Below are 27,799 nucleotides of genomic sequence, written 5' to 3' on the forward strand. Positions count from 1 at the left end.
TCAGCCTGTTCAGTGGTCCCGCCCCACCCTCAGTGGTATGTCTGGGTCCACACTATGTCCCTTCCTTCAGAAGTAGAGGTTTTTTTCTCTTCTCTTTCCCAGTGGCAGTGGGTTTTCACCAGTGCTGATAGGACAACAGGGTTTGTTGCCTTTCCTCCCAGAAGGCAGTGCTTCATTCCTTTATCAAGGTAGAGGCTCCCTATCCCCAGGCCTACATCAAGGCTGATGCTGTCTCAGGGCTGTCATCCTGCTACCGTCCTTTTGTGTGTGTCCAGGGAGAAGACCCTGCAAATGGCTATATTATTTATATATATATATATATATATATATATATATATATATATATCTCCCAGTGTCTCCCTGTTTTGCTGGCCCACGATGGCCTTTAACAGTTTTGTTTTTTTTATAAATTTGTGTTTGTTTGTTTATTTTGAGAGAGAGCGAGCAAGCAGGGGAGGGGCAGAAAGAGCGGGAGAGAGAAAGAATCCTAAGCAGGCTCTGAGGTGTCAGCACGGCGCCCAGTGTGGGGCTCGAACGAACAAACCAACTGTGAGATGTAACCTGAGCCGAAACCAAGAGTCAGCCACTTAACCTACTGAGCCACCCAGGTGCCCCTAACAATTTGTTAAAAGACTTTTCTCACTGGTGTTTGTAGTATTTGCCCCAGGTGAAAAAATGCTTGCTTCCTCACTTCCTCTCTCCTTAAAGTCATCTGTCTTAGATTGTGAGTTAGTTGATTGCCTTCCGATTTCTGATAAATTCAAGAAAAGTTGTGATTTGGAGATTGTGCAGCATATTGTTATACAGATATAGGAACAACACACTTTTCAGCTTTATACCTCATAATAGAAAGCTGGAAAAGGCTAGTTTTTTTTTTTTTTTTTTTTAATTGAATGGTATCAGTGGGGGGGGGGGGGAAAGACGAGTAGTCAGCAAGTAAAGATAAAACAAAAAAATGTATGTATAAATCAAAACAAATCAAATTAAAAGTTCTACCCCAAACCTGAAAGTACCATTAGTTTTCTGAGGAAAAAAAAAAAAAAAGAAGAAGAAGAAAGCCTACTTCTAGAATAAAGTCCAGTTGCACATAGCTTTTGGAGAGACCATCACTGATACCCCATTGTCCAAGAATAGACCACTTTATAGTATAATTTATGCTTTTTCCTAAGCTAACTAAAAGTATTCTGTTTCAAAAAGTCCTGACTATTTTATAAAAGGAGCTCATTTACTTGTGAATACTTATTCTTCCTTCCTTGAATAAAAGGAAAAACTTATTGTCTGGTATTTGGTTTTTATCAATTCTCACTTTAAGAAAAAACTACCTAGTGTATCAAACTATATCTTTTACCTCAAGCTTGCTTCAACACAGTTTAGTGTTTAGTGACACCATCTTTGAAGGAGAAAAGCAAGATCCCATTAAAATAAATTAAACACTGAGCTCTACAGTAGGTGTGGTGTATATTCTTTTTTTTTTTATTTTTTTATTTTTTTATTTTTTTAAATTTTTTTTTTAATGTTTATTTATTTTTGAGACAGAGAGAGACAGAGCATGAATGGGGGAGAGTCAGAGAGAGGGAGACACAGAATCTGAAACAGGCTCCAGGCTCTGAGCTGTCAGCACAGAGCCCGACGCGGGGCTCGAACCCACGAACCGTGAGATCATGACCTGAGCCGAAGTCGGACGCTTAACCGACTGAGCCACCCAGGCGCCCCGTGTATATTCTTAATTCTTACATTAAGATTTTTCAACAGAAGAAACCTTGGCAATATAACTCATGTGAAGTGATAGTGGGGTTTTTATTTGCTTAGTTTTAGTTTGTCCATTTTAATAAAATGCTGACCTACTTTCTAAAGGGTGGATTACATGTTCCAAAGTGTCCTCTGGTATCAAATAAGACTTAATGACTGAGAGAGGTCACAGCAATGTTGTTGCTAGAGAAGAGCGTTCCTATCTCACCAACAATGCTTCTGGTTCCCAGGGAAGGAAAGTACAACCACGCAGCCTGCTTTGGTCTCCAGCCCGGCTGCCTCCTCCCTGATGGGAGCCGCATGATGTCAGTGGCTGCCCTTGTGGTGAACTTCTCTCAGCCAATAGCTGGTCGTCCCTCTCTCCTGAGGCATGATGAGGTGCGGACTTACTTCCATGAATTTGGTCATGTCATGCATCAGATTTGTGCACAGGTGAGTGAGTGTTTTATAGTAAACCTATCAGTTGCTTTTCTGGCTTTTTATTTTTTCTACTGCTGTTAGGTTCCTCCCCTTACATGTGTTTTCAAAAGCTGAATGTGCTCAAGAATTTCATAGGCCTTCTGTAAAAACATGAAATTTTTCTTATTGTGTCCTCTTTAACACCAGATTTTTACTAGGAATTTAATTCACTGATCAAAGAGCTCACTGAAGACCACCCTGCAGAAGAAAAAGAAGGAAGACTTATCATTAAGGGTTACAAATACTGTTTTTTTCCTTTCATTCTTTTCTTCTGCATAGGAATTTAGTGTAAGCTTCACAGATAAACTATGCTGTAATCTGTCTCTTCCACTTACTAATGCTTTGTTTAGTTCAGTGGTTTAGTGGTTTTCAATGGTCTCAGACTCAACTCTTTTTTTTAATAATAAATTATGTTGAAACACCTTCCATTACTAGCTTCAAATCAAAATCATAGGTAATATACTATAACCATGGGGAGACTTTGCGAAGAAGTGCATGTGGGTATGTGCAGTAGATTGCAACTCATTTCTCTTTACTTCTGAAAATGAAAAGTACATTTTTTCTCAGCTTTGTAATACAGTTTGGTAAACTCGCCCCACACTATTCTAGGATAAACCATACGAACTTGTTCATATTTAGCTGTTATTTGACATATGAAAACATCAAGTTAGTAGTTCAGCCTGACAGTTTAGAAAACTAATGTTAACAGAAATGGAGGAACAGTTTTCCAAATTCGAAATCTCTATGCATCTCTAAAGGTAAACTTGTTAATAAGAAATTTTTGGTTAGAATAATTTCATATTTACAGAAAACTTTCAAAGATAGTATAAAAATTGCCCAGGTATCCCTCACCTTATTTCCTCTACTGTTAACATCTAATGTTATTGTAATACATTTGTCACAACCAAGAAGCCAATATTGCTACAGTACTCCTAACTATACTCAGCACTTTATTTTGATTTTACTCTTTTTTTCCCTAACAGCCTTTCTCCATACAAAGAATTTTTTAAATTGATAGAATGCCCTCACTGAACATAAAAGAAATATATTTTTATGTTTTCCAAATAGTAATGCCTGGATATGGCTATGTAGTAAGACATAATGAAGTATTCATTATGAATAAAATCCAGTAGCAGAAACTACAGAGTGATAAATGTGGTTTGTGTTGTCAACTCAAGTCCTAGAACGGTATTGCCAAATGTCTTGGTTCAGGTTACTATAGTAGAATACCATAGACTAGGTGGCTTATAAGCAACAGAAATTTATTTCTTAGTCAGTTCCAGAGGCTAAAAGACCAAGATCATGGTGCTGGCAGATTTGGTGTCTGGTGAGAACCTGCTTTCTGGTTCAGAGATGGTGCCTTCTCACTATGTCTTCACATGGTGGACAGGGCAGGGGAACTCCCTGGGATCTCTCTTGTAAGGACACTAAATCCCACTAATGGAGGCTCTACCTTCATGACCTAAGTACCTCGCAAAGGCCTTATTACCTACCATCACATTGGAGGTTACGTTTTAACATATGAATGGGGGATCAGAGAGACATTCCATATTGGTCAATAGCACCAGTGGTGACATGATTTTCCAATATGGTGAGCATCTCTTGGGAAACTTCTAAACAAAAAAGCAGTCTTACTTTGATTTACACAGTAGATCCCAGTAAGGAGTCCTGGAAATTAAAAGTGGGTAAAAAATAATTTACAGAAATATGTGCAATAGAGTTGGTGTCTGGACTCACTTAATTATAGATTTTTCACTTGTGTGAATATCCAGTAGGATATATGAATGGCCTGCAGCATATGGGACCTTTTTTTTTTTAATTTTCCTGGTATGTACAATTCAGTCCTGGACATCTAGCATCCCCAGCCCTCACAACTGCTCCTAATCATTATAATGACTAAAAATGTACCTACTTAATTCCAAAATACCACTGTCACTATTGTTAAAAAAAACTGTTTAGTTGTTTCAACATTTTATCTTTACATTCTGGTATTTCCGTGTTTAAAAAAAAAAAAAACATAGGGAAATAAGGTATGAATCTGTTCAGGTAAAAAAGTCCTTATATACTGATATAGCCATTTCTATCCTGTGTTCAAGCCAAGGAAAGGAAATCTTTCAGAATAAACTAAATTTTCTTTCTTATAGTCTTAAAGTACTTTCACAGCTATAGGGATCCTGAAATATTTATTTTCAGTCATTGTCCATTCTCTGGCTGACATTTCCTTTAATTAGGATAAGTCTAGTTTTCGTTTTTCTAAAATGTTGTAATGAATAATGTAGTATATTTTAATTATATTGATATAATTATTGATATACATCTATGAATATATAATATATACATGAGTCAGTATATGTACTCATATACTGATGATAGTATATATGATGATGACAGTGTTCGTATATGGTGTCTCTTGAAACAGTGGACTATATTCAATTCTTGGAGTTTGCCTAACCTCCTCCATGAACACAAAATGTGTCATATAGTTAAATAGTATGTAGTACAATCCCTTGATCGGTCATCTCCTCACAAGATTATCTTTGAAAAAATCTCTATTTGTCTTTTAATTCTTTCAAGTGTCCTGTAATGTTTTAAGAACTTTTAAAGATAAAAATGTTGAATTACCATGTTGTACACCTGAAATTAATATTATATGTCCACTACACATCAATTAAAATAAAAAGAACTTTTAGGTAATTGTATACAGAACCAATAATCACTACTTTTTCTCAAAAGTAAGGGGCACAGGACCATTTTTTTGCAGCTCTAAACTAATTTCAAAACCTTTTGTATTGACCTAAACTGGGTGGTAGTGAATAAGGAGCTTAATAGCTTCTGTGTTTAGTAATACATCTGACTTCCCTGAGAAATACATAGTGAATTAAATTTGCCATACATATTCACTGGATTGATTTTAAGATATAGCAGCTCACTGTTTAGGTTCCTCACCTTGGCAGTGTGCAAGTTTGATGATCAGAAGAGCTCGTTGGAGCTTGTCATAGTAATATTTAAATGTGTCTGCAGACACACATTAAATGTGTCTACAGTTTTCAAACATGTAAGTGCACTAGTTCAATATGTCTACTGTCTCATCATTCAGGAGATAAAGTTTCACTCATATTTTCTTGTGTTTATACTACTGGATATATAATTTTGAAGATACAATCACAAGGTGGTATCTTTAGAATCTGTTCCTGTTTCTTGGCTTTATTGTGGTTTGGGCTCTCAGTAATCACTGGCCTTTTGAACTTAGGTAGAAAAGAAAAGTCATACTTCTTAATAGCTTCCATTGGGATGTCTTTGTTCGTTTGCACATTAAAAGCAATGAGTTTTGGACTGTTAGAGATCATTTTAAAGCAACACATAATCATAATAAAGCCTTATTAATTCAAAGTGAAAGGAATGGAAGAGCAGAAAAACTTCAAATTATGTAATTCCAAATAATTTGTTAATTTGGTCAAAAGTCTAATAGAGAGCTTCTCGTCTTGTAAGTAAACCCTGTACCAGTCAGGAAGGCATGCTAGTGTTAGGATAAGAACACTGCATTAAAAACCATCCATGTACTTGTGGGCCTGACTGTGTGACTTTTGGCAAGTTATTTCACCTCCTTGAGCCATCTCATTTTTCTTACTCATAGATGAAGACAACACTTCTCATACCTACTTGCCTGGGGTGCTGGTGAGATTTAATAATGTGTGAAAGTTATTTGGTAAAGCATAAAGTGCCATATATATTTGAAGTATTTTTCTAACTATAATTTATACATAATGCAACCCTTTGGGGATCAATATGTAACACACAAGTCACAATTTAATAGGGGGGAAAAAGAGTCCATGAGGCAAAGTACTGTTGCTTACAGTTTAAGAGATTCACAAATGCTTATCCTCAGTGGATTTTGGGTGAAGATCTGTTGAAGGTGATTAGAAACCAAGTTTGGATTTTTCTGTTTTTTTAATGATTATTGCCTATTTGGAAATTTGATTCCAGAAGCCAGAACAGAATGAGCAGTTTATAGAGGATTACAAATGGCGGGATTAGTTGAAGAGAATATATTCAGTATTAATATGGAAAAATAGATACTTGGAGGAAACCGAGGACAGTCACAATGACATCAGTCAAGACCATACCTGGTTAGGCAAACTGGGCAGGCTAAGAAGGATAATAACAGTCAAGGCTTGGTGAGCACTGTCCATGTTCCAGACACCATAATCACTGCCTTCCATTCATTAATTAATTTTATCCTCACAGTATTCCCTGAAGTGGATTTACCAACCTACTTCTCTTATTGTACTATTATTCCCCACATTTTCAAGCAGAGAAAACTGATACTCAAGAGGGTTAAATGGTTCACCCACGATCTGTCATGCTCTTTGCTACTCTACTGACTATAACCATTTTTGTGCTCCTCTTCTGTGCCTTGGAGACAGCACTGTGTCATGTGGTCGGAATTTGGTCTCCCAAGTATGTATTCCTGTTGGATCGACTTTTACTTCCTTAGCTTCTTAAATGACATTCCCTCTAAATCAATCATATGTAATCACGTGTGGAATGAATGAGTTTATCTAGTTCCACATTTCCCTCTGTCTAAAGTGACCTTTTAGGTTTTAGTCCTGAAGTACAGTGAACACTTATCAACAACCTTGTAGCCTCTGCTCCCGATTCCCAGCCCTTACACTGTTAGTGTTTCCATCATCAGTGTTATAAGTGATTTCTTTCAGGATCTCAATTTTGTTAGTTTGTGTGTGTTTTTATTTCTTTATATATATGGTTGTGTACACAGAACAAATGCTAAAGCCATAAACCAAATATGATGACCCATACATGGTTTATTTCTATGTGGGGACACACTTATTTTTTTTCATTTGCTTACTGTCTTTTCTACACGTGTTTTTTTTTTTAATAATTAGAAGAAGTTATTTTAAATGGAGGTAAATGTTTAGTTGATTCCTTAGAAGCAAAGGTATTGATTATCTGTTGTGTCTAACATGTGGTAGGATGGGGTTCAAAAGAAAAATAAAAATGAGGTAATATTTTGAATGTTTTGAGTTTAGTTTGAGGACACAAAATACTAAATTAAAAGAAGAAGAATAGTAAGTAAAATGATATCAATTAAGTATTTATTAAGTATTGAAAGAAGACAGTAGAGTGGTGATGTTAGGTTGAGGCTAAGACGTCAGGTCAAGTATGAGAGTAAAAGAAAATATCTTAGAGTTGTTTAAGATTGGGTCTTCATACAGAAACATTGTCCTCATAGGGGTGCCTGAGTGGCTCAGTCATTTGAGCCTCCGACTTTTGCTCAGGTCACAATCTCCAGTTGTGAGTTTGAGCCCCATATCCCCCATATTGGGCTCTCTGCTGTCAGTGCAGAGCCTCCTTGGGATCCTCTGTCCTCCTCTCTGCCCCTCCCTCAGCCATGTGCATGTGCGTGCACTTGCTCTCTCTCAAGAATAAATATACATTAAAAAAAAATTCTCCTCATTCCTTCATTTATTTCACAAATATTTATTGACCATGTACTTTCTGGGCTTGTGCTGCATTTTGGAGATACACTGGTGAATATGGCACACATACTCCCTAACCTTCTTAGTTAGCATTTGAGTTTGAACTGAACTTTTATTTGTTTTTGTCTAAAAAAAAAAAAAAAAAGAAAGAAATTTATATACAGGAAGGAGTAGTCAGGAAGGTATAGCCATTTTGGGGATGAACCTGTGAGTTCAAGATGGCAGTATTTAAGACCTCTGTGGATTATGTGTCATTTCTCATGTCTTTTAAATCATGGTGGTGATACTGATCTGCTGAACTGTAGTACTGCTCTGAAGCTTAATAAGCAAGTTAACAAAGTGTTATTCAAGGTCTCTTTATTACTATTATTACTTCCAATGATGGCTAGGTGTATGTGAAGTTAAAAGTATGAACTTTAACCCTCTATTTGCAGCAAAGTCTGAGACGCTGGCACTTTTCTTTTTTTAATGCTTTGTTACATAAATTTCTGCATCATCCGTACATTTCGGGGCAATGTAAGAATGCTAAGAAATCATTAGGGGATCACCTTACACAGCCAAAGGCTAGTCTCTTGAGGCCTTTTCCTTTTCTAAACACAGTACATTTACTGATTTCAGCGATTGCTTTTTTTTGAGTTGGGATTTGGTATCATGAATATAACACTTTAGTTACAACCACTAAAATCAATCAGCCTCTTAATTAGAACAGTAACCCATAAGACTTTGGTCTTTAAATAGAGCAAAAACCCTTGTGACTTTTGAGCTTTAGTTGATGTAACTTGGTTCCAGCTCTTACTGTGTTGTATGAATTGAGAAGTTAATCTCTATAACATCGAGTCATCTGTTGTAAAAATCTATGGTGGTATATATTTTAGGCATCCTGTTGTCTGTTGAAAAGGTAATAAAGGTAAATCTCATAGTTTTAGACAACTTGCTTCCTCTCAAGAACTTCAGACCAAACAGAAATCTAAGTTTACATTGTTTTCTAGACTTTTATTCTCAAAATATTTCTTGCACCAATAATGCTCTAAAACTTTTTTGAAGTGTCACCTGCAAAATGATTTAATTGAATTATTTTGTGTGTATTTTACAATGCTCTGCTTTATCAGGGAAGCATATTAACATCAATAGTTATTATAGCCCATAAGCTACTATATTTGACACGTTTGAATTGGTCTTACTGAAAACTGTATATTGGGGTGCCTGGGTGGATCAGTCGGTTGAATGCACAACTCTTGATTTCGGCCCAGGTTGTGATTCCAGGGTCATTGGATTGAGTCCCGCTTCAAGCTCCAGGCTCAGGATGTACCCTGCTTAAGATTCTCTCTCCCCACCCCCCTCCCTTGCTTACACACACTCTCTCTTTCTCTCTCTCAAATAAAATTTTAAGGGTGCCTGGGTGGCTCAGTCACTTAAGCATCCAGTCAGTTAAGCGGCTCAGATCATGATCTCAGAGTTGATGAGATCGAGCCCTGTGTTGGGCTGTGTGCTAACAGCATGAAGCCCGCTTCAGTTTCTCTGTCTCCCTCTCTCCCTGCCCCTCTCCCACTTGCACTCTCTCTCTCAAAATGAATAAAATTAAAAACTTTAAAATAAAATTTTTAAAAATTTTAAAAAGGAGAAAACTATATAAAGGACTTTTTAGGGTTCTTTGGAACCTAAATACTTTAATACTAGGGAGTAGTGTTTGCTGGCTGGTCAGCAGTGAGTAATAATTCAGCAGTCATGCTGTTTTGCTTGTCAGACCCCCAGCAGGCTCCTACATCCTAAGACTTGCTCAGAATTTCTTTGTAGACTTATACAGTGGCTGACTGTGGATTCCTTTCTTTTTAGAATTTAGTTGTTTGCTGGAAATTGAGCTTTTGAATTTTGTAGGTTCTTTGTCCTCCTCATTTGAAAAATATTTAAATGATCTTGCTCAAAGGGCACACAGAGAAACAGCATGACTGACTTACGGGAAATTAGTAAGCAGTAGGGTTATTTTTAGCTTTTACTCCTTGCAAACATTTCCTTTTGTTCTTTAGAAGACATTGTTGATCTGTTCATTCATTTGCTGCACTCTCTCCCCCCACCCCCACCATGATTTGGGGCAGAATAAGTCCTCTCTTCTCTACTCTGCATGACATAACTGTGTTAATTCTTATTTTATTCAATTGCAACTCATGAGTTATTCATTTGTTCATGTTTTTCTAGGTTCTGAAATACCACCACCACCACATCCAACCACACACACAATTTGTTGTTACTTGGAGTTGAGGTGTACCCTAATCTGCAGTGGCTACCTGAAAAATATTCACACAAGCAAAATATACAAAATGTATATTTTTCTCAAAATATTTTATAGTGGTATCTGATGGTGTATTTGCCTTTATTTGCTCTGTTAATACTTACTTAAAAACTATAATCTTTAGAAAAACATGCAATTAGTATTACAGAATCAGTCCCAAGTCCAGGGTAGATGGTTATAAAGGCTGACCTTTACATCCAGCCTCATGTTTGACCTTTGAAACAGACAGCTTCCAGTATATAGGGGAAGTAGGATTTCTAAGGAAATAGAACTGAAACCTCACTTTTGCTCTGTTTTTAAAGTCGCTTTTGATAAAAGACTTTGCTACTTTAGATAACTTCCAGGAGGATTTAGTTATTTTGTAACCTCGTAATTTAAACTTCCTTTTTTGTTTTTTTTTTTTTTTCATTTTTCTATAAGGTAGAGAGGCATTATAGCAATTGTGGTTCCAACTGTGGATTCAGGGGCCAGGAGGGCATCTGGGTGGCTTAGTCAGTTGAGCATCTGACTCTTGGTTTCGGCTCATGTCCCACAGTTCATGGGTTTGAGTCCTGCATCAGGTTCCATGCCAACTAACAGTTGCAGAGCCTGCTTGGGATTCTCTCTCCCCTCTTTCTGCCCCTCCCCTGCTCTCTCTCTCTTTCAAAATAAATAAATAAAAACTTTTTTTAAAAAACCTGAATTCTGGAATCAGACTACCTGGTTGCAAATCCTAGTTCTACTGTTAATTTCAGTATGTTTCAATTTCCTTATCTCAAAATGGAGATTACGGTATATACTTCATACAATTATTTTGGAATTTGAATCAGATAATCCAGGTAAAGGGCCTAGCATAATGCCTAACGTGGTAAAGTCTCAATAGATATCCACTATTATCTGATTATTTTATCAGATTTTTTAAATCTAAATGTAGGATAGTTGTTATTTTAGATTATGTACCAGAAAGAGGCAAAATATTCAGTTTTCTGGAACCCTTGCCTCTTTTCTATAAGAATTTTTTATTAGGATGTCCTCAAACACAGGTGGCCTAATTCCAGCATCTAGTGAGTTTCATTCCCTTTGGCCCTTCAGTATTTGCAGCTCTTCATATCTAGAATCAGCGCAATTATGATAGGAAGTCAAGCAAAACATTTTTTTGCATAAAGAGAGGAAGGCAGAATGTGAAATGGCATTGACATCTGTGCTTCTGCCCTGGGCCAAAAGCAGAATCGTTATTTGCTGCTGATTTGGCATCCCATCTGCTGCCTTCTCCAGTGCTTAAGCCCTTCTTCCTTTCTCTTCCCCTCAGAGCCCCAGGGATGATGAAGTCAGGGAGGGACTGGGATTGTAACACATCTGAAGAAGGAAACAGGACAGAGGTTCAGGGAAAAACAACAGAAAGATAACCCCATTCTGCAGATGAGCCGGTTGGTTTAATGCAAAGTCTTCCCTGTCAATGTCAGTTTTACACAAGTTCTGTGTACAGTGTGAAAGGTAGAAAATATCAGCTTGTTCTAGTGAATTCCCCTTTTTTGATCAAGAGCTTTTCTGACATCAGATTCAAAAACTTACTATACTTCAAAAAAATTTTTTTTTAACTTTTAGACCACACCCTGAGAGTAAGTCCTTTATTTTTCCAAGGGATGCTTTAACTTCTGAGTATATGGTTTGTTTGTCCAGAAAGCTCTCCCTGCATTTAAGTTACCCTCTTGCCAACTGATCCACACTTATACCTCCCCCTGAAGTGGCTTCTTGTTTTAACCTCTTCTACCCTGAGAGGTACAACCAGGCTTTCTGCAACATAGTTATCTTAGAATCACGTATTTAAAGTTCAGAACACAAAATATAACATGCAAAGTGTATCTGTGGTGTTGTAATTTAACTCTTTGATTTTGATTAAAACTTGAATAGTTAAGGAGCACCTGGGTGGCTCAGTTGGTTGAGCATCTGACTTTGGCTCAGGTCATGATCTCAAGGCCCTGCATCGGGCTCTATGCTGACAGCTTGGAGCCTGGAGCCTACTTCAGATTCTGTGTCTCCCTCTCTCTCTGCCCCTCCCCTGCTCACACTCTGTCTATCTCTCTCTCAAAAATAAATAAACATTAAAAAAAAACTTTTTTAACTTTAATAGTTAAACAATAGAGTGATGAGTGCTCCAGAAAGGCATGTTTTGAATAAACAAAATGAAGCACATGAAATAGATAAGTAGGGAGAGACTGTCTTAAATCTATTCTTTTTTTTTTTATTTTTTTTTTTTAACGTTTATTTATTTTGGAGACACAGAGAGACAGAGGATGAACGGGGGAGGGTCAGAGAGAGAGGGAGACACAGAATCTGAAACAGGCTCCAGGCTCCGAGCTGTCAGCACAGAGCCCGACGCGGGGCTCGAACTCACGGACCACGAGATCATGACCTGAGCTGAAGTCAGCTGCTTAACCGACTGAGCCACCCAGGCGCCCCATTAAATCTATTCATTTTTAATGGAAAAAAATTTTTTTAATATTTTTACTTCCAAAGCTTATGGCTTGTTTTAACTCAGTCTGATTTTTTTTTTCATTTATGATTTCCTGATGATTGTTCCAAGTTTGTCTATGATTTAAAAGAATGAAATATTACTTTAACATAGAGTACTTGGGGGTTATTTTTCAGGCTGCTTGGTACTGTGTTTTGTTTTTATTTAAATTTGAAGTTATCCTAACCCTTTATTCAAACAGGTAGTTGACTCTGATTCTGACTCAAGTTTTACAGAGTCTTAATTATGATTCATCACATAGGTAGTTTTCATTCAGTGCTTTTAAAAAAGACCTTTATGTTTATTTTCTAGACTGATTTTGCTCGATTTAGTGGAACAAATGTGGAAACTGACTTCGTAGAGGTGCCATCACAAATGCTTGAGAATTGGGTATGGGACATCGATTCCCTCCGAAGATTGTCAAAACATTATAAAGATGGAAGTCCTATTATGGATGATCTGCTTGAAAAACTTGTTGCTTCCAGACTGGTCAACACAGGTATGACTTGTAATTTTAGAAAAGGAAAATACATTAGAATTGCTTTAATAGACAATGGCTGGCTTCTTGTTCTATAGAACTTATTTCCCTTGTAATCATGGTATTACCCTAAGAGTGCTAATATGGGGAGGGGAGACTGCTAAATATCCTGGGAATGTGTCCAAGAAAAAAAAAATACATCTTCTTTTAAATCTTAAATGAGGTATCCCATTTTGTAATATGTACTATAGGCGTCAGGTTTTTAAATCTTTGATCTTGTGATATTAGAACACGTAGTTCTCTCTTCTCCAAAACATGCCCAAACATTCTTATGCTATTAGGTCTTCTGACCTTACGCCAGATTGTTTTGAGCAAAGTTGATCAGTCTCTCCATACCAACACGTCGCTGGATGCTGCAGGTGAATATGCCAAATATTGCACAGAGATTTTAGGTGTCGCGGCAACTCCAGGTATGTAAGCACTATGACCTGAATTCATTTTCTTCAGTGAAGTACAGGGTATCCTCCTAACACTGCCAGGAAACATAGGGTTTGTCAGGCAGCTTACCTAATGTATATTTGTTTCTGATTTCTATAATCAGGCCATGGCTTTCTGATAAGCTTACTATGTCCGTATGACTTATCCTGTCCAAGTGTGTTTAAAGGAAAGGTGGCTCCAGCTTTGCAGCATTTTAGTGTAATCAAGAATGAGCAATTGGCCTCCACCCCAGAGCAGAGAAAGCCATTCGCATTTGGCAACAGCCACCTGGCTCCTCCCTCCGTACATGTGCCCTGACTTCCTAGTGATTTCACTGAGAAATTGGCAAACGGGGAAGTTTTAGAGAGAAGTACAAACTTGTACCTTGTTTCTGATTTTGGTTCTGAGATCAGTTAAGGAATTCCAGCTAGCCTTTTCTAGCCCAGTATTTATGAGATTCATGTGGGTAGGTGGGCAGGTACACACGTGACTGTGTTTACATTTGTATTTATATATTTTAAGCCAACATGTAGTTGTTCATGTATACATAGTTGGCAAGGTGACTTTTTTCCACCAAGGAAGTTGTTATTTAAATGAATCTGTCACATTGATAGTGATAATAAAGGTCAGAAGAGTCCAGTGGAGTCAATCCAGGCTCCTCACTTACTTTTGTGATCTGTTTATAGTAGACTATACAACAGTTTTGTCCCTGAGACTAATTTGACAAAATCCTTTTTATTTTTGTTAAGTTTATTTATTTATTTTGACAGAGAGAGAGAGAGAGAGAGAGAGAGAGAGAAAGTGGGGGTGGGGAGGGGCAGAGACTGAGGGAAAGAGAATCCCAAGCAGTCTCCACGCTATCAGAATCTAAGACACGGGGCTCCATCTCACAAATGGTGAGATCATGACCTGAGCCTAAATCAAGAGTCGGACGCTTAAACTGACTGAGCCACCAGGCACCCTGAAAAAATCCTTTTTAAAAATAGCCCTAGAGGTAGATTGAGTTGGCACAACCTTTTTAGTTTTTTAAATAAAGAGTTCTTCAGTAATTATGAACCTAAAGTAAGTGCCGTTCTGACACATTTTAGATGCAAAGCTGTGTGACAAAGAGTGGGCTTACTATTAGAGTATCTATAAGACACATATGTGTCTAAAGGATTAGAAAGGACTGAGTAGTCCTGAAATACTGAGCTATCTGATGGGTGTGGACAAAGCCTCTGAAACTATTGTTAGACATTCCAGAACTTAGGGCCGAAACCAGCTCTGAAGTTGAGTCATCATAGCAGAGAAGTTTGTAAACATCTTGGCCAAGGGCACATGTAAACCCAGGGAGTACTGCAGGTAAGATCCTGCTTGTTGCTGGAGACTGTCACTCTCCAGTCTCCGGACTCCCCAAAGGGAAACCTTAGCCAGCTGATAACCTGATAATTAACATTGGCCATCACATTGATTGAAATGTATCTTTCTTTAAAGGCACAAATATGCCAGCTACTTTCGGACATTTGGCAGGGGGATATGATGGCCAATATTATGGATATCTTTGGAGTGAAGTATTTTCCATGGATATGTTTTACAGCTGTTTTAAAAAAGAAGGGATAATGAATCCAGAGGTATTGTATTTTCTTTTCTCCTTTTGTTAATTTTGTCGTTCCCAGTGTAAAATATTTATTACACCCAAATTTTAGCGTAAGAGATTTGGTAACAGCTTTTAACTCGAAAATCTTGAATCTTCTCAAATCATCCATCATTAAGTTGCAGTGCACAAGTGATTAACTCTAATTCTGTAAGTTAAAAAAAAAAAAAACCTACCACATTTTCTTGCTTATTAACATTCCAATATATTGCATAATTAAAATTCAAAGCTTTGTTTATGCATTTGAGCATTTATAGCTGCTAGTTTTGACATGTGCCATACAATGCTTTAGTTTTATAGGAGGTTGGGAAAGAAAGGTAAACTCTTTCTTGATGTTAATGGTCTAAGTATGTTTTCACATTCTCTACACAGTTTCTTTATACATTTTCTATGGGAGGTACCCTTTCTCTGTGACTGGCATACCCCACCTCCTACATAGTTTGTAACCGAAATGCCTTTAAGTAATTTAGGCTGCTTCATTAACCTGAGCCATTCCTTTCTGTGTACAGTGAATTGACTGCCAGGTGGCTACCAGCCAAACCTTCCTGAGTTATAGTTCCCTAGTCTCCACTCTTGTTGAAGACTCAGCTGTCAGATTATTTCCAGGCCTGATGCATTTTTCAGTGTGCTTCTCATTCTATTTGATTCAGAAATTAGAAGAGCAAGTTACCAAATTCAGGTTCTCTGTGCTTATTTCAGCCAACCAATTTCTTCCCCCCAACTTTATGTTTCTGGATTGCATAGTGCCTCACACACATATACTGAAAGTCATTGCTATAATTTTTTTTTAAATGTTTATTTTATTTTTTTGAGAGAGAGAGACAGAACATGAGCAGGGGAGGGCAGAGAGAGAGGGAGACACAGAATCCGAAGCAGGCTCCAGGCTCTGAGCTGTCAGCACAGAGCCTGACGTGGGGCTCGAACTCACGAGCCTTCGAGCTGTGAGATCATGACCTGAGCCGAAGTCAGCCGCTCAACCGACTGAGCCACCCAGGTGCCCCTATAATTTTTTTTTTTAATGTTTATTTGTTTCTGAGAGAGACAGAGTGAGAACACAAGCAGGGGAGGGGCAGAGAGAGAGGGAGACACAGAATCTGAAGCAGGCTCCAGGCTCTGAGCTGTCAGCACAGAGCCCAATGCAGGGCTCAAACTCACGATCCCTGAGACCATGACCTGAGCCGAAGTCGGATGCCCAACTGCCCAACCAACTGAGCCACCCAGGCGCCCCACATAGCTGTAATTTAGCCCACCATCCCCTTCTTCCCACCCCCCCTGCAAAACAAAACAAAACAAAACAAAACAAAAAACAAAACACCTCCAGGGTACCTACATTATCTACACTAACCTTCCCAATCATTCCTTCTTCCATCCTACCCTACCCAGGCTATTAGGTCACTGTAAGTCTCCTTCCATTCCCTGGCCAACCTATTACAATGGTTAGCCACTGACTGTTCTCATATATGTCTTGACTTCTGTATGACCCTTAGCCAAGTACCCAGCCCTGGATTCCTCTACCATCTCACTTAGAGATGGTGCCCTTGGGATTCAGAGCTTTCCGGGGAAGATTGTGTGACTCCATGAACATGTCCCACTACAAAATCGTGCTGTCCAACCTGTAGTGGACACCCATTGTTACTCTGCTGTCCTGTCCCACTTCCCTTATTGAGATCCCCCGAGTCTCAAAACCTCTCTCCTCTCCACTAAGAAAATTACGGTCATCAAGACTAAATATGTCATTTTCGTTCTCTTTCTATACTTCAGTATTCACCTTCTTTCCCTCTGTCTAAAAGATGTGTCTAACACCAAGCCTTAATATATCTTGGCAAAAACTGGGATTATTGCTACTGCCTCTGGTAACCCTGTTGCTATTACTCAGTTCTCCTTCCTTTTACAGCCTAATTTCTTGGTGTAAGGAGCGGTCCATGCAAACCTCTATTTTGCCTCCACCAACAGAACTAGAAAATTACTCTCTCTTGAGTGACCACTGATGACCCAGTCGCCAACTTCCAAAGGCCCTCACCTACCCTTTTGTTTTTACTTCCTGTTTCTTGCTTTCCTCTCCTTGTTCACAGTCCTTAGCTTAGCCATCGCATGTCTTCCTTACTTCCCAGAATTCAACGTGTCAGCCAGATTTATGTGTTCCCATAGGTCTTTGCACCTTCACAAATATGATCATTCTATTTCTTCCACCTAAAAGGTGTGACTTTCTTGTCTCTACCTCTTAAAAATTTTAACATTCTTTTAAGTTTATTTATTTGTTTTGAGAGAGGCAGCATGCACGAGCAGGGGTGGGGCAGAGAGAAGGAGATGGAGAATCCCAAGCAGGCTCCACACTGTCAGCACAGAGCCCCACATGGGGCTTGATCTCACAAACCGTGAGATCATGACCTGAGCTGATATCAAAAGTCAGATGCTTAACTGACTGAGCCACCCAGATACACCTTCAATCTTACCATTCTTAAAGGCCCTAGTCACAAGGCTGGCTACTCGCTTATGAAATCTTCTAGATCATCTGAACCAAAAGTGGTATTTCCATTTTTTGAAGAAAAGAATGGACTTGAGGGAAGTGTGAGGGAAGGATTTCACCAAGCTTTTTCTTATGTCTGGAATGTTTAATATAGCTATAACACAAAGTGAAAAAAATCGGGCTATAAAATATTTTGTACCATAGAATGCAAATTTTTATTTTAAAATGCATGTTTAGAAAAAGAGTACATCAAAATGTCCATTCTTAGCTTCGAGTGATAATTTCATGAGTGGTTATTAAATATTTTTCTGTGATTTTTATGGAGCTTTTCCTTATGTTTTACACAGAGCATGCATTATTGCAGAAATCAGAAAACAATGATTATAGAGACTCCAGGTCTACTTAATATAAAGGTGCAATTATGACCTGTTACTGACTCTTATAAGTTGGTGACGCTTCCTAGCATAAGTGCCACAGTACCTTTTTCAATTAAGCTTCCTCACTTATCTCCTCTGCGTTTCCACTTACACAGCCACATCTCCAGTACCTTCCACTGTTACCTCTTCTTTTCCATCTACTGATCCCAGTCGGCCCCAAGGAACTTGCAAGTCCAGCAGACGCAGTCCCTGCCATTATGCTTCTGTGTACTTCCTCTTACTCTCAAGCTTCACAGCTTGGCAGGCAGCCAGACTACTTTTATTTTAGATCAGGGGCCTGGGGTGAACTTGGAGAACACAAGATTCCCAACAACTTGGAATTGTTGCCTTGTAATGTAAAACACGTTTTCAGTTTCACTAAAATTCTGGATTCAACATTGCTATATATTATTCATCTTACGCCATGAAGCTAACTTTAATCCCTTCCTTTTTCTTCCCTATCAAGTATTCTGGGATATTATAGCATTTCTTGCTCCCCTTTTGTCACAACAGTAGTGAATTGGGCTCAAGTGACCAAGGAGAATCCCTTTGCACCCCACTCTCACACTCTTCACTGCAGTGGCAGAGACTAGAACAGCTTTTTAAATAGCCATTTTGTTCCCTCTACAGTATACTGTTTGTTTGGTTTCGCTTATTTTTTTTTTTAAGTTTTACAAATGTTTGCTCTAAAGTAATACCTGATTTACAAAATTCAAATACCCACTTATTAAAATGTAATACTTTGAAACAGCTGTCCTGTTCTAAGAAAAATATTTGGTCATTACAGCTACGTTGTGATGAAGAGAAAGAATTTTTTTAAGTTTATTTATTTATTTATTTATTTATTTATTTATGTTTAGTAATCTCTGTACCCAAATGGGGCTCAAACTCATAACCCCGAGATCAAGAGTCACATGCTTCTCCAACTGAGCCAGCCAGGTGTCCCGAAAGAATTTTTATAGAAATACTGAATTTGATTTGAAGTCAAGGGTATCAGAGCATTCACAATGTATCACACAGACCCTGTTGTCTCAAGGCTCCCTGTCTCCCTCGTATGTTTTTTCCCTCATCACTAAAATTCTGCTGTATTTTCCAGAATTACAAAGTTTCCGGTAGATAGGGACCAGTTATTATTGCCCAGCACAGGGAGGTAAAAAGACTCTTTCCTAAAACCATTGTGAAAATTCTGTATTAGCAAGGATAAATAATAGGCTCTAGAAATGTTCAGTAATAAACCACAACAAAAGCAAGCAAATAAAAGGACACCTTGAAAGGAAGGAGGATTAGAGTGTCTTAGATTTCTTAATAAGCATCACAATTGAGTACATATTGGTGCCATTATATCGATGTAAAGTTGACACCTTTTTTTTTTTAATTGAATTGTAGTTGACACATCATGTTACATTAGTTTCACCTAGTATGTATTTGAATCATTTTGAGAAGATAACTGGATGGCCCTTCAAGGAATCAGTGTCTGCTATTCTTCGTCCCCAAAATCTGTAGAGAGGCTGGAGACTGAAAGATCACGTACTGTTGACATTATTGTTCTGGTCATTGGTATCAACAAAAGAACATCTCCAGGCCTTCTCTCTATAACCTCGTGCCATCCTGCAAAGCTCAGGGTCTGCTTTGAGAAACATTCCAGATGTTAGCAAGCAGAACTATAGAAAGTGCACTACTCACTGGGAAAACAATAATAGGAAGGGTCAAATATAAACCTAGTCTTTTTTTTTTTTTTTTTTTTTTTTTTAAGTAATCTACACCCATTGTGGGGCTTGAACTCACAACTGCAAGATCAAGAGTCAGATGTTCTACCAACTGAGCCAGCCAGGCACCCCAAACCTGTAGTCTTTTGAATACCAAAGGTAGCAATAGCATATTTTTATGGTACAGTGGTTTTCATTCTATTTTGAGGGCCTCTATCCAAGTGTTAGAATTGGCCAATTACCTATAATAGCCACAGTTTGCTACTTCTGGTTTTATTTGTGATTTTCTCTTTTCTTCATTATAAATAGTTAGACTATCTTCATTATTTAATTTGTTCATTAAACATATCCTAAAAATCTTTGTTTCTAGTAGAATATAAAGAAGTCTCATTATCAGACATATGTTTTCCTTCTCCAGCTGATTTCTTAAGTAACTATGGAAGGGAGCTGCTTGGGAATAATACTTTTCCTGCAAGCTCTAGGAGCTCTTTAAAGAAGATATCCAGCGTCACCAAATGTAGTTTCAAAATCCAGCAGCTAATCATAGGGTTGAAGAAAATGGCGGCATTTTAACTAGGGCCATTTCTTTTTATAAGGCAAGTTCATTGTGGGAAAATTTCCTAAGAGGTAATAGACTTGGTGGATTCAAAGACAATTATATTATTAAGCTAGAATTATCTCCCTCCTCTTTTGCATTTAGAGAAATTGCTAACCTTTGTTTTTCCTTCAATGAAGAAAAAATAAAACTGAGTATCTCTGCAGAATGGAATACCAAGAAAATCAAGACAGTCAAATGCAACTATTATATTTTAATCTGTAATGCCATAAGGAAGTAGCTAGATCTTTACATGCAGTAGCAGACACAGAAACATGACAAACTTTGGGTTAACATGAAAAAGAATTACTTCACAGAGAATTTGTACTCTAAAGCTAGCTCTCCAATCAGAATTCTAAGCCCAATTCCTGCTACAATGTGTTGCTAAGGGAGAATATGAAATTCCTTCTGAAGGTCCTTACAAATGGATTAACTTCTGCTTCGGATCTCTTGACCTACCACCACAAAGCTGATTTTTCTTACACTTCAGCCTTTCTTGACAGACTTAGATTTTGCCTGATTTAAGGGACAAAGGAAAGAAATGGGATTGATTTCCAACTTAACTTCTTGCATATTTACAAGACCAGACTTTCCAAGTCTTGAATCCCAACCAACTGGAAGCACTTTTTCTTCCTTTGTGTTCTTACAGCCTTTCTCTGTATTTCTCTTAGAACCCTAATAATCTGCTTTGCACATTGTCTTTTTCTTTATTTTACCTCCTAGATGATGAAGTCCTTGTAATTGGAGCTGTTTTATTCATTTTGGTGTGTCCTCTACTTCAAAACTGTTACATTTAATTACAGTAGTTGTCCCCATCTATTTCCCCTTCCCCCAATACATATTAATACCCAGACTACTCTTCTTTTTTTTTTCTTTTTTTCTTTTTTTGTGATCTCCCTCCCCATAAATATAGATCTATCCTTCTGTCCTCACAAATTGAAACTTTGCTCACAGTTTCCGGAAGGCCTCTTCTAATCAAGCAGATTCCGACCCACTGTTCTCATTTCCATCTCCCTGACTACCAGCACCACTCTTTCACTCTCTCCCTTTTTCTTTGTTGTTGTCCAAGGTATTCTTTTTCCACCCACGATATCCCCACCCTCATAGGAAACAAAGAGTGTGCTGTTGGGAAGGAGTTTACAGATGGGCTGTGGAAGGTTTCAGCATCCACTTTTAAAGCTGGCTAGGGAGCCTATTGGGTGCCTGATCATCATCACCTATCGTTGGATGGATGCTCTTTTCCCTGACGCCTGTTACTCAGTGTAGGAAGGAGACAACTGGCTCTCCTCCTCAGAGTCAGTCACAGTAGGAAGGAGGGAGGATTGGAAGACAGTGGGAGCTTGCATGTGCTGCCTCAGAAATGCCAGACCCAGCAGGAGACATATTCTCATTACTTACAGATGGTGGCATCCTTAGTTCAGGCCATTATGATTGCTCTTAAAATATTACCTCAAATAAAGAGTATGTATTCTTAGATGAGTGCCTTGTCTCACCTCCCTAATATTCCTACTGAACGAGATAATCTATTTCTTATTAATAATGGAGATGAAGTCTCTTGTATTTTTTTTTAGTTTTATTAGGAAACAGAACTAATTTTAAGGAGACTCCAAACCAGGAATGCATCTGTGTCCCTGCTGTGTACATGAGACACTGAATGGAGGGCCAGTGTGAGAGGGACAGAAATGAGAGGAGGAATGGATGACCACAGAGGGTTACTGAGTGGCCCTGGGTGCCATGTGTTACACTAGGGACAGGGCAGTGTACTGAAATCATCCCCAATTCCCCATAAACTAGGTGAGGGAGGCATGTTCCTATTTTACAGGAAAAGAAACCAAGGCCTGTGGTCACAGAGCTGAGGGTTAAGCCAAGATTCAAACTTGGGCCTCACTCCAAGACTCCTGACCTTGCTTTAGGAAACATCACTGTTAGAGAGGACTTGCACAGTTGCCAAAAGATACACTCTAATCTTCCAGGATTAAAAACCACACAGGTGGGGTGCCTGGGTGGTTCAGTTGGTTAAGCGTCCAACTCTTGATTTTGGCTCAGGTCATGATCCCACAGTTCATGGATTCAAGTCCTGCCAGCAGGCTCTATGCTGACAGTGGGGAGCCTGCTTAGGATTCTCTCTCTCCCGCTCTCTCTGCTCCTCCCCTGCTCATTCTCTCTCTCTCTCTCTGCCTCTCTCTCTCTCTGTCCGTCCCTGGCTCTCTAAACAAATAAGTAAAAAAAAAAACCAAAATACTTTAAAAACCACACAGGTGACTGATGCTGATTTGCCTTCATAGACTAGTTAATAGAAGCTCTTACTATGTGCAGATCCTCCTGAAGGATTCTTCTAGCATAAAAAAATTTCACTGGTTGTCTTAGAACTTGTCTTTCTGCCTTCCTTACAGTTCAAGTTTCTTTATTATGTAAACAGACTAGAACAACTTATGGCAAAGACTCCTTCCACCTGTGGCATATGTCTCCCAGACAGTGTTCTCTCACCCAGAGAGCTGGTACCTTCCTAAAACACAAAAATTCACTTAACTTTTTTTTTTTTTTTTGTAAGAAAAGCAAGATCCTATTACCAAAATGACTCTTAAACTCTTCTCCAAACTTCATTGTGAAGGAAATGAAACTATTAAAAGACCATTGCTCTGTAATTCAGGAAATTGAATCAACTTGTTTGGAGCTGTAAGCGGGACAGGACTGGAGCTATGTTGAGCTGCACACCGCCCCCCCCCCCCCAAGCTCCGCGATGACCTTACTGGTCAGAGGAGCCCTGAGCTGCCTCTTCACAGCGCCATGCAACTCCTCAAGTACCTGCATCTCTTTGCTGGCTAGAACTGCAGTTCTCTGTACAAAATGAGACTATTTTGTCAGGTAGCCACATTGTGGGAGATTCTTTTAAATGTCTGTTTATTTTTTTAGAGAGAGAGAGCACAGGCAGGGGAGGGTCAGAGGGAGGGAGGTATGGAGGGAGAAGAGAGAGAGAGAGAGAGAGGGAAATCGACAGAAAGAATGAGAATGAGAATGAATTCCAAGCAGGCCCCATGCTGGGTATGGAGCTGCCCGATGCAGGATGATTGCACAGCCATGAGATCATGACCTGAGGCAAAATCAATAGTCAGTCACTTAACCGACTGAGCCACCCAGGAGCCCCAGTTCTCCCTATTTTTATGGTGACTTCTTAGGGAAAGGGGTGAAGATCCAGGAGAGCACTGTCTTTCTTCCCCATCCTACCCTTTCCCCCTACTGATTTAACACTGGTCAAATGTAGACATTTGGGGCAATGAAAGAAAGAAAAGGGAGGTAGACTGTGTTTGGGCTCCAGAGCTCTAAGCTGCTACTTCTTAGAATAATAATGTCTATGGCAGGATCAGCCATCACTCACATTTTAGGTTCCCAATTGCTAGCATAACAGTAATGGATTGCTACAGACCAAGCAAAAAACTACACATCATTTTCCCCCCCTAAAGAACAATAAATCTAGCTCTAAGTCTTCATTACCAGAGTTTTCAGGAATTCGAATATCAGTGATTACAGGCCTACCCTCTTTAGGAAAATTTATCTAAAACTTGTAGATAAAGCAACAAGATTACTACATGCCTTTTCATTGTCATACTAGAATATTGTCCAATAAGCTCTTCTAAAGATCACATTGTGTTCTAGGCCCTACCCCTGTCCACTGTGGTAGCTCCCTGTGGCTGTCAAGCACCTGAAATGTGGCTAGCATAACTAAAAAATTGTGCTGGAAAAGTGAAAAACACACACGAGATTTTGATGACTTACCACAGAAAGTAAATCTCAGTAATTTTTATATTGACATATGCTGAAGTAACATAGATATATGGTTAAAATATCTTATTAAAATTAGTTTCACCATTTTGACTTTTTTTACCTTCTAAAATTTGATTACTAGAAAATGTTAAGTTATTTATGTGTCTTATATTCCTGTTGGACTGTGCTACCCTAGACTTTACAAGAAGGTAACTGACTAATTATTTACTCCTAATCAGGGCCCAGACTAGGAAGTTTGATGTTAACCTGTCAAGATTAATAAACTGCAGATGATTTCTGTTAATAACAAAAAGATAAACCCCAAAATTTTTATTTTATGATGCTATAGGGAATAAAATAGTTTTGTATCTAACTTGGTAAATTTCATTCATTCATGTTTTCGTTTATTAACAATTTGACTAGACTTATCTCTGATGGTTGTACCAAACAGAATTATTGTTGTAAGTCAAAAGTTACTTTTGTCTCTGAAAATTCTCTAGCTATTCTTGTCAAAAAGACTATTAGTCATATTGATCAAACGATTTAATGGATATAAATTTAAAAGTGTTACTCTGTGAACTATTTATATGTATATTTGGAATTATTTTTCACTGAATTGTCTTGCTTTGTATCCCTAAAAGGATGATGAAAAGGAAGTGAAAAAAATGAATGACACTGATACTGAATTTCAGTCGTTTTCCTTTACTTTACTTGCTGCTACGTTTATGTAAATAAAGACAGAGTAACTACATTGTGTTTTAAGGTTGCAGACCTTATCCCCAAGGAAAACTTTACAAAGGTCCTTATTCCTAGCTCTGAGCCCACAGAAATAACTTAACCTACACCTGGGACATGTGCTGTTGTCCTACTGCCATCCATAAGGATGAGGCATTTTTTATAAACCCCTTGTAAAAACACAGCAGAAGCCATTTTGGCAGTGGTGATGCCACTGGTTCTAGGTACACAAATCCCCTATTTGTGGCCTTCTTGAACACTTGGTTTGCTAACTCTTTTGAAATAGCATTTGAGATGGGCTACCAAATAGGAATCTGTTATACATTCCATTGGCTATTTTTTGTTTGTTTGCTCACCATTGAAACTCTAAGGAGATAAGACAGTAATAAAGGGGAACGTTGAAGACTGGAGGTTTAAGCTTCAGCTCTCATAGCTACCAAAATAAATAAGTACAGCTCTATAGAGCTGTAGTTAAGGCAAAAGAGAACATCCAAAGTAAAGTCAAAGTCCCTTTTTCTTCACCCTTCCTCCTTTTTCTTTTGCATCTAGAGATTTGGGAAATTGCTTTAACAATGAATTATTAGGTGTGATGTTTTATTTTATTAGGTTGGAATGAAATACAGAAACCTAATCCTGAAACCTGGGGGATCTCTGGACGGCATGGACATGCTGCAGAATTTCTTGAAACGTGAGCCAAACCAAAAAGCATTCCTAATGAGTAGAGGCCTGCATGCTCCATAAACTGGGGATCTTTGGTAGCAGTCCATGTCTGGAGGACAAGTCGACATCACCATGTGTTACTAGCCCGGAAACTGAATGGAGTTTTGCAAATAAAAGTTTAGATTTCTATTGACTGTCTTTTGTTTTTCACTTTGAAAAATTACACAGATGTAAATGGAATTATAAATACCATGACCTAAGAAAAGACCCATCAGAAAATAATTGTACTATAAAATTTCATAACAATGGATTTGATTTCTTTTTATACAAGTTTCATATGAATGTAATTTGATTTTTTACTATTGTAATCTAGATAACATAATGTAAGAGGGCTAAGAATTTTTAAATTGAATCATATACATTATATAATTTGATCCTTCTTTATATCTTGAAGTTTTGTACTTGGTATTTCTGGACTGATAAATGAATCATCACATTTCTCTGGTAAATATTTTCTTGGAGCCCTGTGTCACCTTTGACCCTCTGTCTCACAGTAACGCGCGACCTCTTTGTCCACATATCTAAGGGCCAGGGGAATATGCCTCAATAATGCGTTTATCTTTGGATTTCAGGCCTCATTATTTCTACTTTTCTGCCGCACTTAAATTATGTTCCACCATTGGGATTTATCTTTTCTAAAGTCCTGTCACAGAGTACCAAAAAAAGTAAGAGTTTTAACTGAACTGGCCTATGTATATTGCTTTTGTATGTTGCGTTAGAGGATTGTAGATCTTGCATGAGAGGTTCGTTTCCACCACAGCATACAAGGTTGTCAGTCCTTTGGCATATTTGCCAATTAGAACACTAAAACAAGTCCAAGGATATGTTTCTCTTCTCGTGTTTCTGATAAATGGTATGGACTTTTCCTCCTTTATTACCATCTCACCCAAAGTTGCAGATATACATATCACCAATGGCATTTTAGGGAAGAGAGCTGAAGGTGGTGTGGAGCAGAAAGAGTTTAGAAACTCCAGAAGAGGAGTGGGTTCTGGACAGAAGTGTTTGAGGACAGCTGCTCCAAAGTGTTACGTGTCCTCAACCACAGGGAGGAGGATTTCATAGCCTATCTTGTCTGGTGATTTTTATTTTAAGCGAAACTTTGGATCTGTCTTTAACTTTCATTTCTGTGAGTCTAAATTGTACTTCTAAAGCAGACCAGTAAACTCACAGGACTTATTTTTCCCTAGGAGTCTACTCAGTAAGGAAACCAAAATAGGATAATAAAAAATTTTTAATTAAAAAATCCAAACTTCACATATACTCTGATAGGTCTTCCAGTTGGTTCCCGCTGTGTATCTGAGGTATGACTTTGCTGGTGAGGGACAAAATTAGACAGATGGACTTTGCGCTAAATAAAAACATATATATTATGCTGCATAATAAAATTATAGACAGTGGGAAAGGTTAAGAGCTCTAACAATGCAGAAGAAAATTTCGGGATTATTATTGCCAAGCAAATATGTTAAAAATGCACATGAAATCCAACCCTCCCTTCTGAGATAATCGCCTGGCCCTTCTCTCCCACAAAGTAGTTTTTTTGGTGTTGGTAACCTGTGGTACTCTTCTCATATCTTTTTTTTTTCTTCCAGACTGTTCTGTTTTCCAGTTTCAGACAAAAACTTTTTTCAGCATTTTCTATTGCCTTTCTATGTGTCTCCTTAACAATAACTTTATCATTTTCAATCTCAACTTACTTCACATGGAAAAACTAATACTTGGTGTGAAACAGGTTGCACACAATAAAGCTGCATTATTATCCATAAGAATGAACTCACATTTCTTTCATACTTTAATGTTTAAGCTGAAATGCCTAAGAAAACAAAAGTGCTATGATGTTCTTTTTATTTAGAGTCCATATATGATATTTAAAATCTACCAAAGCACGGCAACAAATTTAAATACTTACTCTTTACAATAATTAAAAACTAAGAACTAATTTTTTTCTTTTTATTTTTTTTATTTTTTTAAATGTTTTTATTTATTTTTGAGACAGAGAGAGACAGAGCATGAGCAGGGGAGGAGCAGAGAGAGAGGGAGACACAGACTCCGAAGCAGGCTCCAGGCTCTGAGCTGTCAGCACAGAGCCCCACGTGGGGCTCAAACTCACGGACTGTGAGATCATGACCTGAGCCGAAGTCGGACGCCCAACAGACTGAGCCACCCAGGCGCCCCAGAACTAATTTTTAAAAGACTTTTTGAATGTGGCCATTTATCTACCTTTTCTTTTTTCTTCCCTTTTTTTTTTTTTTTTTTTTTTTTTTTTATCAGAGTATAGAGTGTTGGTAAGGTTCTCAATGGTGGATAACTATAAAAATTGTAATTAGCC

At 38.1% G+C, this 27,799-nt stretch overlaps 1 protein-coding gene across 1 annotated transcript in view; it reads left to right on the plus strand.

Moving 5' to 3' along the window:
• Nucleotides 1-27,342, plus strand: part of NLN (neurolysin) — a 102,059-nt gene extending 74,717 nt beyond the window's left edge. Inside the window, exons 9-13 of the mRNA XM_049649538.1 lie at nt 1,980-2,181; nt 12,797-12,983; nt 13,304-13,432; nt 14,913-15,049; nt 25,360-27,342. Coding sequence (XP_049505495.1) covers nt 1,980-2,181; nt 12,797-12,983; nt 13,304-13,432; nt 14,913-15,049; nt 25,360-25,494 — 790 coding nt within the window. The 3' untranslated portion in view covers nt 25,495-27,342. The remainder of the gene's footprint in view (nt 1-1,979; nt 2,182-12,796; nt 12,984-13,303; nt 13,433-14,912; nt 15,050-25,359) is intronic.
• Nucleotides 27,343-27,799: the final 457 nt, after the last annotated feature.

The sequence above is a fragment of the Panthera uncia genome, assembly GCF_023721935.1.
Source record: "Panthera uncia isolate 11264 chromosome A1 unlocalized genomic scaffold, Puncia_PCG_1.0 HiC_scaffold_17, whole genome shotgun sequence".
In the NCBI taxonomy this organism is placed as follows: Eukaryota; Metazoa; Chordata; class Mammalia; order Carnivora; family Felidae; genus Panthera; species Panthera uncia.